Raw genomic sequence first — 12,718 nt, forward strand, 5'->3', positions numbered from 1 at the left:
GGGAACTTGATACATTTATAATCAATAATCATATTAACTAAAGCTATTGATGAAATAAACTTTTGTACAACTCTATGCAAGGTATATTTATTGGCTGCTTATTTTTCTAGTAAATCCTCAGACTTCTATACTTTGTACTTCAAACAGAATTTATCAGAATTTTCTTGATGAAAAGTGAACACTTCAATGACTTACGTGACATTGATGATATTTGCTGTCCTACTGGTGTCTAACGAGTTAACTACTAAACAATGGATTCATTAGCTCATCACTCATTCGAAGTGATATTACAAAGTGTATTGTCATAACTGCTACTGGTTAATGGTAAAGCCACCATTGTCATAGGACTGCTCTCTCATGAGGGAGAGATGTCTGGTGGTGAGTTTAATCTAAGGGTCACCACACCCCATTGAGAAGGCAGAACCTTCATCATAGCCTCAGTTGATGCAGGAATTGAACTGTACTGTTGATGTCAACCTGCATCACAAATCAGTCATCTAGCCAACTGAGCTAACCAACCTCCAAACTGGTTAATGATCAATCTTGAGAAAATTGAGTTTTCCAACTTGCCCTCCCCAAGTAAATGCTCTACCAATAAGTACTATTAAACAGCCCAGAGTGAGATGATCAAACACTTGACCAACTTGGACACCCTTACTCCAGGTATCTCAGGAAACATATGTTTAATTGGCATGGCATAAAGATGTGTGCTAAAGTCAAAGTTTACTAAGTAGCCACCTTACTATGCAGCTGCCAGTCTTGCATTAGCTACAAAATAAATGTCAAAATCTCAGGAGGCTACAAACTGTCCACCATTCTGAGTATCAACGGTTCTGCACTGGTGAGTATAACCAGAATTTAGGGAAAACTGATAAAGGTGAAGCAATCTGGATAAGCCATGTGGTGGCCGTGGACGAACCAGTCCAGTTGCAATGTTAGGTTTTCTCAAAAGCACATCAGAAAATTTTGACATCGAGTGCTACTGGTTCAAGGTCAAGCTCAAACAAAATATGAACAACTGTGTAATACCACTAAGGTATTGGAAATGTGCTGCACATACCGGGAGAATTGGCCTGGAGCCATTTGAAAATGTCTGGTTGACAGCAAAAGGCAACAGTTGTGCCTCACTACAAAAAATGTCGGGACGTTTAATCTGGAAACTCAATTTGCTGAGTTTTACTGTTAATGATCCAATTGCAGGCTTTTTTCCATGAATGAATTGCTCAGACTAGCATATGTCTGGAAAGTGTAAAGACAACAAGACACCTATTGTTATTGTACTCTTAAGTTAAATTGACAATCAAGGATAATAAAGAAATGCAAACTATTGACTATTGTCATGAAGAAGCGTCTTCCTCACCTATGATTATATCCTATTCTTTCCAGTTGTGAATAGGATAAGCCGAGATTGATACCAATATTCTGCCATTCCGGCCCAATTCTCCTTGCAATACTCAAAAGATTAGCTTCAGTGAGGTAGCCAGTTTCTGTGCAAAATAAAGTAAGAGACCATTTAGAGGAACATGTAACTGTATCATGAACCAGGTAGCCTGTGCCTCTGGAATCTATTTCAGTTGGCTCTTCCTAGGTTATAATCATGAACTTAGTTTCAACACATTGTGTAACAAGTGAGAATTCTGATGCAAGGTTATCCTCTGTCAGCAAACAGTAATTGTCAGAAAGATCACGAGATATCTGCCCAGGGGAAGGTTACTGGCCAAAGCTACCACCTGTCCATGCCAGTAATGAAGCTCAGAAAAGGCTGCAATGTGCTTGCAATCTGAGGTCAACAGCTTTACATTGCAGACAGCACCCAACTGTAAATGCCAAATCCAGATCATGTATTGCTAATGCTTTCAGAATGTGGGTGAAATGGTCTGCTTTCTCAAAAAGGTGACAGTTTGTGAAAGTGTCTGGCTCAATGTCAACCCATAACTTGTAACTTTCTAGAGGGCACTCGTGGCATACTGAGACTGTCCCACCTCTAGGCCAAGAGGCCTGGGTTCAATCTGCACCTGCTCCAGAAGTGTGTTATAACATCCCTGAACAGGTTGATTAGGAAATATCTATAACATTCTAAAAAAGGCTCTCACTCTGCTTTTTACTGGAGTCAGATCAGGACCCAATTTCAAAGGCATTCCTCCATGTTCACATTGAACTGGTGTCTGTTAACATGGAAATGGTACTATTTTGCTCCTCAAATATTCACATAATGACCCAAATTACAAATGACCCTCAGTGATCTTAAACAAAAACAGAAAATGCTGGACAAACACAGCAGGTATGACAGCAGGTGTGACGAGAAAGCAGAGTTAGCGTTTCAAGTCCAGTGACCCTTCTTCCGAACCTCAATGATCTTCCTTAATTCTCCTACTTGTTCCATTTGCACTATGTAAGATGACAAAAGCCATCGACTCATCAACAGGCAGCTAAACTGTTAGGTATGTATTTTGATAATGTAATTTATTAGGGACATTTAAGCGACTCTTGGATAAGCACATGGAAGTTAGTGCAATGAAGGGTATGTGGGTTAGTCTGATCTTCGAGTAGGATAGAAGGCTGGCACAACATCAAGGACTGAAGGGCCTGTACTGTGCTGTACAGCTCCATGTTCTAAATCAGAGAGAACACAAAACAGGAATATTTATCAATTTTGGTTTTTAAAAAAATCCACCCCTACTTCTCAATTAGCACAGGAAATCTTTAAGCACTTGGACCTAAGCAATAAATTGAAAATTTATTTTGGGCTCATATCCTCAGAACTCCTGGCCAAACACTGATGAGATCTAACAAACAATGAATCACAATTGCATTGCTGATCTATCTTTGGCTTTTACCAGGGAAGGAGTGTCAATAATTTATCAAGTGCTACAGTTAAATGGATATTTAAGCACTCCTATATATTTAGACTCTACAATGGTATGCTAGCATAGTTGAAGTCACCTATTCAAATCACATGCGATTTCATCATGGTTTAATTCTGAGCACTATTCTGTGTTTACCAACTAAATATTTTCAAAATTATACAGAAGGAAAAAAAGACTTAAATGCTCACTAATAACAATGCCTCTCTCTTAAAATCAGATTCTTTCTTTTTTTAATGTTTAAAAAAATGCTGGTGGCAAATTAGCACAAAATCACCATTGAAATGGATCTAATTTTTACCGTCACTATAAAGGGTAAGGTGTCAGAATTGAATGTGTCAGAATTAGAAGAACTTATTTCTCCTGCAAGAAATCTCTAAGGGCCCTTTTTAAGATACAAATGATTGAATCTGAGAATTCATGGTGCTGCCAGACACCAGCTTAGTAAGTACAAATCAACTAAACATTTGTAAAGTGACACAGTCTCACCTTCATCACCGAGATTTAGTGGTGGATAGGATGGGTCCATTCTTGGTTCATCGTGAAATTTTGATTTCTGCTTCTGGAGAAAAAGCATCAGGCTTTTTAAAAGCCACACTTGAAACAGTACAAGTGGAAAGTAAACTGTATGTAAACAAATAGCAGTTATAGCAGTCCAATGTCATTATCAGAAGATTATAGCTTCGAGTACCACTCTGTAGTCTAGGTGGGGCACTTCAGTGCACTTATGAAGAATATAGCATTACCAGAGATGCCATCCTTCAGGGCAAGGGATTAAATCAAATATCTTTTCAGCTGTTACACCAGATATACTTTAAAGAATGCATGGCACTACTTTTAAAAAAAAACAGCACTAGCTCTAGCTCTGGCCAACATTTCTCTCTTAATTAGCCCAGCAAACACCAGATTAACTGCTGTCATTCACTGCTACTATTGGGATCTTGCTGTGTACAAGATGGCTTCTATGTTTGCTAACAGAAGAACAATCACTGCACTGTACTTCCTGAAATGTGATAGTGTTAATTAAACACTAGTCTTTCTCTCTCCCCTTAAAAAAGTTTGCATGCACTGATCCTAACGTGGTAGCAATACATTATATTTTAACCCTCTAAGAAAAGACAACATTAAGAAAATGAAGCAGCTTACAGGCAATTTGATTGGCAAAGTGGCCAGCCACATTGAATCAGGGCCTTTTCGTTTTTTAGCAGCTTCCTCAGGAATGTTTTCTGGCAAGGATCCCCTGTAAAAGGAAACCTAGAATAAAGATCAGTAAAACACCATTACATTATGTGATAGTTCACTCTTGTACAGCATCCTATTTTATGGGAACAATGTAGTTGCAGATGGATTGGCTGGAGAGGGGTTAAACAGCATCACAGAGGGTTAGAGCACAGGCTCAAATGTACACTTCCTCACATGGCAAGTTTCCAATCTGCCACAGCCAACAACAAAGGCGAGATGGTTCTTTACAAGGAAGCTCAGCATTTAGTGCACCTCCCAACAGCACTGCGTGAAGTGAAGGCCGAGAACCAATAACCTTCTCACGCTCTCTGTCAGAGAACCCTCAGAGGGAATAAGTGAAATATTTCATGACAGGAAACCTTTCTCAGTTTTATTCCTTACTACAAGTGATTGATGTGAAATCACACATTCCCCAGGACAATAGGACCAGGAGAAGACAATGTGGTCCCTTGAGGATTGATCGTGCTTGATCTTATTATGGCCTAATCTCTGTTTCTCTTTTAACTCTCTCACTTTTCCATTAACCAATGCAAAACAATCAGTCAATAATATAATCACTTCATTCCAAAACTTTAAATGAAACTTAAGTTTAATATTTAGAATAAAATCATAGAATCCCTAGAGTGTGGAAGCAGACCATTCAGCCCATTGAGTCCACACCAACTCTCCGAAGAGCATCTCGCCCAGACCCATGCCCCCCCCCTACCCTAGCCTTGTATATCCCGGGGCACTATGGGGAAATTTAGCATGGCCAATCCATCTATCCTGCACATCTTTGGACTGTGGGAGGAAACCGGAGCACCCAGAGGAAACCCACGCAGAAATGGGAAGAACGTGCAAACACGACACAGACAGTTGCCCGAGAGTGGAATCAAACCTGAGGCCCTGGCACTGTGAGGCTGCAGTGCTAACCACTAAGCCACCGTGCCACCCAAATTCCCCAAATTATTAAATTTCATTCTACAAAGATTACCTATTTTGTAACCATCCATCCTGAATAAGGAAGTTAGATGACCTTTCTGCAGCATAGGATGTTGTAATTTTCACTCTGCATTGCAGAGAGCTCTGAAAGGTCAAAGGGTAAATTCAGCAATCACATGCTGCTAGCAGAGAGCCACACACAAAGAGAGTCTTAAACACTGTAACACTAATTGTCTGACCCAACCTCTCAGCAACCTCAGTACAGATCAAATAAAAGTACTCACACAGAACAGTAATTATCCCACAGGCTACTGAAGGGAAGACGCAGAAGGGTGAATTTACAGATAACCTTCACCACAACACCAAATGCATAAGATACTTAAACTCTCTATTACAAGGATGCACAGATGGCAGGCAATGAATGAAGGTGCTCCTCCTTGCGTCCCAGCCAGATATTAATGCAAATTTAAGCAATTCAACCATGTTTCCAATAAAATTTTGTTGTCACTAATATATCAGAGATGGAGATATAGAATGAATTAGTCTGAACTGCAGCTGCTTCAACAGCAATACCAGAAATCTCTTATTAAACAAAGTTAACCCTAATCTTATGCCTCTGCTTCCTTATTAAGTGACTGATGTGAAATTGCACGTGTTTCCAGGATTATACATGCTCTGTCATCAGATAATCCAAACCATTAGAGAAAGTGATCAGTATAATCCTGAGATATTAAAGGAAGTAATTCCACTTCATATTTAAATTTTATACATTGTGGATCCACCTGTACTCTTGGATTTGAAAAGCAGGGTAGTTCTCCCCCATGTCAATATTTGTTCTCACTCAACACTACAAAAATAAAGATCACCTGGTCGTTTATCTCCTTCCTGCCTGTCGGGCCTTACTGTTTGCTTTTTCCTATATTGCAACAGTAATTGCATTTCAAAAGGCATCCTGTCAGCTTTGGATATTGAGATTGCAAAAGGTGCTACGCAAATACAAGCTTTTAAATAAACAGTAAAATATTCTTAAAATTAGCAGGAAAAAGATAATTGTGAACTAAGAGAAGGGGATCTTATTGGAAATGCTCAACAAGTCCTTTGTTTCAGTATTTACAAGAGAAGGGAAAGTCTTAGATCAGAGAAAGATGAGATGAAACATATGACAATGACTAAAACAAAAGCATTCGTGAAATATGTTAAGCTAAGACAAACTGTTAAGACCTAATTGATGCATCTCAGGAACCTGATTAGAAATTTGGGGAGAAAATGTAAAGGATTTTGAAATATTTCAGGATTCTACCGAGCATGAATGTGTGCCAGAGAACTTTCAGCATGTCTGGGCTCTCCAGACACAAACACACCCAGGATCACCAGACTTAAAACTCTGAGGCCAGCAGGCACAGATGTAGGACAAGCTCCTTCCATCCCAGCTGCACCAATATGTACTGGGTGGCAAAGGAAGAAGAGCTTCTGCGAGTACATAGGTGGGATGGGGACATGTCACTGTAAATACGTTCTCATATTTATAAATATATGTTCATTTTTCATCATCAGCCATGTGAGCAAATGACTGTTTAGCTGTGATTAAAGCATTGAAAGTACCGAGTCGAGCCATCCTTAGCATTACACAGTGTTCAAGGGCTCAAGATGTGAAGTGAGCAGCTCCTGCATCTGGTATGAGGATTAGAAGGTAATTGCTACTTTAACTACTAAGGTGACTCTTTCTATGAATACATCACAGTCATTACCGGGATTGGTTCTTAATGCTGCAGGATGCACTCAACATTGCTTGGGACCAGGATCTATATTCCACCCAGTCGGTCGATACGTACGATTCAAGAACAGCACTTTGTGGTCGGAGATGTCTTTCACCTGTACTGTGTGGGTGGCCTGTGGAGGAAAGTGGAGCTGTCTTTCTCAGAGAATAATACATTCACCACGCCACTACAGGTGTGGTGGCAGCCATTTTCATCTAGATTATGCACTTGCTGTTAGGATGAGGATGGAAAGAGACTGTGGTTGCAAATCACAGGTAGACATCCTGGTGAAGGAGGCTTTTGGCATGCTAGCTTTCATCAGTCAGAGCACTGAACATAGAAGATGGGACGTCTTATTGCTGGGTCTGTCCTAGAGGTTGGTGGGGCTACAATTGGAGTGCTGCGTGCAGTTCTGGTCACCCTAGTATAGAAAGGATATAATTGAATGAGAAAGAGTGCAGAAAAGATTTACTAGGATGCTACCTTGACTGGATGGTTTGAGTTATAAAGGAGAGGTTGGACAGGCTGGGACTTATTTCACTGGAGTGTAAGAGATGTAGGGGTGAGCTTATAGAGGTATATAAAATCATGATAGGCATAGATGAGGTGAATAGCTGACAACTTTTCCCCATGGTAGGGAGTCTAAAACTAAAAGGAATAGGGAGAGAGAACTAAAGGGTCCAGAGGGGCAATTTTTTTCAGAGAGAGTGGTGAGTTTCTGAAATGGGCTGCCAGAGGTAGTGGTCGAAATAAGTACAATTTTTATTTAAGAAACATTTAAATAGGTACATGGGTGGGATAGGTATGGAGGGATATGCATCAAATGCAGGCAAATGGGACTAGTTTAAATTGTAAAAACGGGGCAGCATGGGCAAGTGGACCGAAGGGCCTGTACTGATGTTGTAGATCTCTCTGACTCCATGAGTGAGTCACAGACCAAGCCCTTCAGTCTAAGTACCCTCCCTGTCTATCCCATCGCCTTTGATCTTCCCCACGTTCCCCATGTTCCCCACTCAAGAGGATTATTTCAATGTTCATCTTCTCACTATACCTGCAGTGTTCCAGGTATATCCCATGATCAGACCAGATATACCAATACAGTGTGTCCCCATCGAAGCCAGGAGGGTACCACCCTTCTGCAACAGGCAGCTTTTTCCTTATGATGCTCGATTGTCTCTCCCACTTCACAACTTTTACCCTCTCTGCATCCCACCATGGTGCCTCTAATCCCCACAATTGAGTTCCTTGGTTTTCTTCCTGCAGCATTGGCCCTTGATCACTCTGCCTTGACTTTCAGTGGATGATCCCCCAGGACTGACTGTGGTCCACTCCTTGACCAATCTGGACGGACCATCCCTAGCTGATAAGTGACCAGATCATTGACTGATAATGGTACAGCTCTTCGATTGACACAATACTACTCCTTGGAATGGTTGCACTGGACCTACGGAGCTGTCAAAGATTCCATGACACAAATTTAAACAGTTAAGCTCCCCACAGTATTGATATTTATTTCTTGCAATATGTATCTAACAACTATAATATCGAAAGAATGCAATATACAGATTTGGTTCAGAATCTGCAGGCATTCAGACCCATTGCTGCTGTCGGCAATGTGAGAAATGTATTGCACATCCTAGAGCTCTCAAACAGCTCACACATGATGCATCACTGGAATGAGCACCTCTTATTCAACGGTGGCCCAAAATTAGGAAGCGATCCTGGATTTTGAGTGCAAATATTACCCATCAATAAACTATTGAGGTTTTGACTGTGTTAATGTAGAGTCACAGTAAACGCAATTATTTTTTGAGAAAGGGAACTTCATTTACCTGTCCTCTCACAGCTTTTGTTTTTCTGTCTGCTTCAGTGGAGACATAAACTTCCTTACTGTTCTTTAGGTGTGAGTAAAAGGTGAACCCAATCCTTCCATCTACACAGTCTGGTCGATCTGAAAGAAAAGCAAGCACTTAAATAATCCGCTGCTGTACTGCAGCGTGTGTGATTCATATATATTTTACCATCACTTATTTCAGGTTCTTGAATTTTGAACAAGTGAGACATGCGTTTTGTTTGCCTGAAGGGTTTTACTGATTAACTTAGTTCTGGTGATTTCTTTCAGAACGTAGCATAAGGGGGAGAATTTCTGGAGAGTAATGGGGTTTTCTTTTCATTGAGGGAGTTTACAAAAGAACAAAATGAATAGTATGTTGCATTAGACTTTCATATAGAATAATTATGGAGATTATCTTTGGCCTGGGGAAACACAAACAGCTTAGAAAAAAAGATAAAAATCACACAACACCAGGTTATAGTCCAACAGGTTTAATTGGAAGCACACTAGCTTTCGGAGCGACGCTCCTTCATCAGGTGATTGTGGAGGGCTCGATCGTAACACAGAATTTATAGCAAAAATTTGCAATGTGGTGTAACTGAAATTATACGTTGAAGAATTGATTGTTAAGACTTTCATCTGTTAGAATACAGTGATAGAATACAGTGATAGAAGTGAAACTAACAGATGAAAGGCTTAACAGACAATCAATTCTTCAATGTATAATTTCAGTTACATCACACTGCAAATTTTTGCTATAAATTCTGTGTTACGATCGAGCCCTCCACAATCACCTGATGAAGGAGCGTCGCTCCGAAAGCTAGTGTGCTTCCAATTAAACCTGTTGGACTATAACCTGGTGTTGTGTGATTTTTAACTTTGTACACCCCAGTCCAACACCGGCATCTCCGAATCATTAGAAAAAAGATGTTTCACTTTGGCAGTTTTGCGGAGGACTTGGCTGAAACTGGGTATGTAAAGCACCTGAGAAAGGGAAGTAATTTTGGACTGTTAAGAAACAGGTTACCTCAGTGTCAGGAGTTTAGTTTAAAAGGTGAAGACCAAAAATGTTTAGTAAAAACCCTGAAGGGCTTAATTGAAGTTGAGAAAGTCTAAGCTCAGTTGTATGAAGCCTCCAGGAAGAGGCCATTAATAGATTAAGCCACATACATATGAATAAAAGCACTGTAAAGAAATTATAGGAATTAATAATTATGTTTGGGATTAGTGGGATTATATTTATTGTCTATTTCTAAATATTTAAACTTGTGCCATATGAAGAGTTTGATTTGACCTGTTTTATCTTCAATTTTTTTGTGTAATAAACTTGTGTTTTGTCATTAAAATCAGGATCTGAAGCATTACGTGTTTGTGTTTCAGTGAAAGACCACCTCTTTAAAATCACAAAAGACTGAAAATATGATCCATCAAGCTCGATTTCAGTCTAGAATCAGACTTGTGTCGTAACAACATCAGCTGGGATCATAACACTACACAAATTAACATTTAAAATATTAATCAGAAATCAATTAATTATGACTCCAATGCATATTTTTCTCTGTTCCTTCCCATAAACCTGGGTACAGGTCATGGACATGCTTGATTATTTTAAAATCCAATTTTATCAATAATTGGCTAATCCTAACATTTTAATTAGTTCAATCAAAATGTACATCACAAAACACCAAGTGTTCTATTTGGGAATACTATTCTTCAAAACTGAGAATGCTGCATTATTCATAATTCATGATCCAAAATAACTCAGCACGCCACCTCGTCTCATGTCACAACATGGGAAAGAAAACAGTGATCATGAATACTTTAAAACATGCATCACATGATTTGAGTTTGTATCCCAGATCGGAAGTTAATGTTCTGAACAAACAAACTGGTTTATATTCACTCGTTTGTGCGGGAGCACATTTACTCACTTTTTATTGATGTCTCTCTTTTTCTCTGCCCCCAGAGTTGGTGTGTAAACCCCACAACATGAGCTGTAGCAAGACCACTGTGGAACATGGCTCATTGGCTGCATTAACATACAGATATCTAGCATATATGTACACAGGGAGTTACAAACTATAACACAATCTTGGCCATGTTCCGATGATTAAATCACGTGCATCAGTTTTACTTTATCTGTTTTTAATCAGAAGTGTACAACAATATTCTCTAGCCTTGAAGTACAAGCATTCCTCTGTTTTTAATCAGCTGTCTGTGCAAATTTAAAAAGAATATTCCATTCATCCTAGAATCATTGTCTCCTGCAACTTAAACGAGAGCAGTGATCAAACAGAGAGTCTCTGCCTCAAAATGATCTTAATCCAGCCTCTCTGGCTTCGTTCCAAAATGGATGCATCTGATTTGGTGAGAGATATCTGGGATACATTAAACTTGGCCTTTCCCGTTTCTCAACATGTGATCTTGAGTTAACAGCTGGACAATCAGCCGGTGGCATAATGTGACAGAAAATCTACTGCTTTTCACTTGCAGTATATTAAATATTTGCAGCTGTCTCTCTGTTTAGAAGATACATGAATCATAGTTAATGGATTTGAGAAATCCAGCTCCTCTGAACTATCAATTTGCATTTGAAAGTACATAATTTCAATGTGGATGCATTTTAAATGAATATTATTATTAGAACAGAACTGCAGTCTCCAAAACAAAATCTTACAGGAACTGGGAACCTCACAAGGCTCAAATATACTTCAGCTGAACACAATTAAATTAGATGACATTACCTGAATCAATTTTAATCCCTTTTTCAAATCCAGCAAAGAACTGTTCCCCTTCAAACATTTCGACAATATCAGACGGCTCAGGACCACGATATCTGGTCTCCAACTTCTTACAAACAGTTTCAACCTGGGCAATAGAAGGTCACATTTTAAAAAAAACCACACAAGCAAAAAAATCACATAAGTATTATCAAATATAGACAAGCCTTTGGAAGAGAGAGCAGTACAATGGTAATATCATTGAAGCAGTAACCCAGAGACATAGGCTTATGTTCTGAGAACAGGGGTTCAGATCTGGTAGCAGCAGATAGAATTTAATTCCATCAGTAAAATCTGGAATTTAAAATTAGTCTCATTGATGGTGAGCAAGAAACTATCATTGATTGTTGTATAAATGATCTAGATTACTGATGTCCTTTACGGAAGAAAATCTGTCATCCAGCCTACTTGTGACTCTACACAGTGTAGTGATTGTAACCAGGTCAGCCAGCTGAACTCATACAATATGAGCTCCTGACTGAGGCTGTTAATCCAGTCCAATCAGGGAGCCCTGGCTAACAGATAAAAAGGGGAGTGTCAGAGACGCAGACACTGATAGTTGACTCTGAATGAGGCAGTACGAAAGTAAGGGTTGCTCATTTGCATATGAAAGGTGACTTGGCGAAGAGATACAGTCTCTGTAGTTATTTCACACAGCAATGTTATTGACTCAACTGATGTTAGCAATGGCCGAGCAAACCATTCAGTTCAAGAAAAATTAGTGACAGGCAACAAATCATGTCCACATTGCCAATGATGTCCACAATATGAAATAGTTTTTAAAATGCTTGCAACGTTCAACTTCTGTCCTTCTCGTGAAGGGTGTAAAAGGTTGTCATCTCTGGCTTAACAGAAGTTCTCTTGACCAAGTTAAACTCACACAGACTCGAGAGATTCAAGCACAATATGTAAATTGACCTCCAGGTGCAGGTCTGAAGGAATGCTCATGAAGGTGCTATTTTTCAGCATGTAAGGTTACATGGTACTCCCAACTGAGTCACAATTTTCTGGGTTTAAGTGCTACTCCAGAAACATGCACAGAAAAATAATAGTTAATTCTCCAATGCTGAACTGAGGATGCGCTGCAATGTCAGAAGTCCTGTTTTTGAGATTCAAAATTAAACTGAAACCCACAATCATTCGCTCAGGTGGATATAAGATTGCATGGCACAATTTCAAAACGTGAGTTATTCCTAACATCCTGACCAATTATTTACTCTGCAATCAACATTAAGAAAACTAGATGATCTAATCATTATTACATTGCTGTTATGGGATGTTCAGTTAAATGGGCTGCACATTTGATGTATTTTTCAGAGT

The 12,718-nt window shown here is 39.4% G+C and overlaps 1 protein-coding gene across 7 annotated transcripts in view; it reads right to left on the minus strand.

The window, feature by feature from the left end:
* pidd1 (p53-induced death domain protein 1) overlaps positions 1–12,718 on the minus strand; it is a 92,101-nt gene that overhangs the window by 12,225 nt on the left and 67,158 nt on the right. For 4 of the 7 annotated variants that reach the window (XM_087996714.1, XM_043706163.2, XM_043706160.2 and 1 more), the window contains 5 exons: positions 11,363–11,486; positions 8,617–8,735; positions 4,011–4,118; positions 3,354–3,426; positions 1,361–1,487 (listed from right to left, as the gene is read on the minus strand). In XM_087996714.1, the coding sequence (XP_087852840.1) occupies positions 1,361–1,487; positions 3,354–3,426; positions 4,011–4,118; positions 8,617–8,735; positions 11,363–11,486 (551 nt within the window). The other 3 variants (XM_043706162.2, XM_043706164.2, XM_043706165.2) reach the window with 3 other exon arrangements.

This window comes from Chiloscyllium plagiosum, unplaced genomic scaffold (genome assembly GCF_037043375.1).
Source record: "Chiloscyllium plagiosum isolate Xiang-an unplaced genomic scaffold, Cpla_swu_hap1 HiC_scaffold_18, whole genome shotgun sequence".
In the NCBI taxonomy this organism is placed as follows: Eukaryota; Metazoa; Chordata; class Chondrichthyes; order Orectolobiformes; family Hemiscylliidae; genus Chiloscyllium; species Chiloscyllium plagiosum.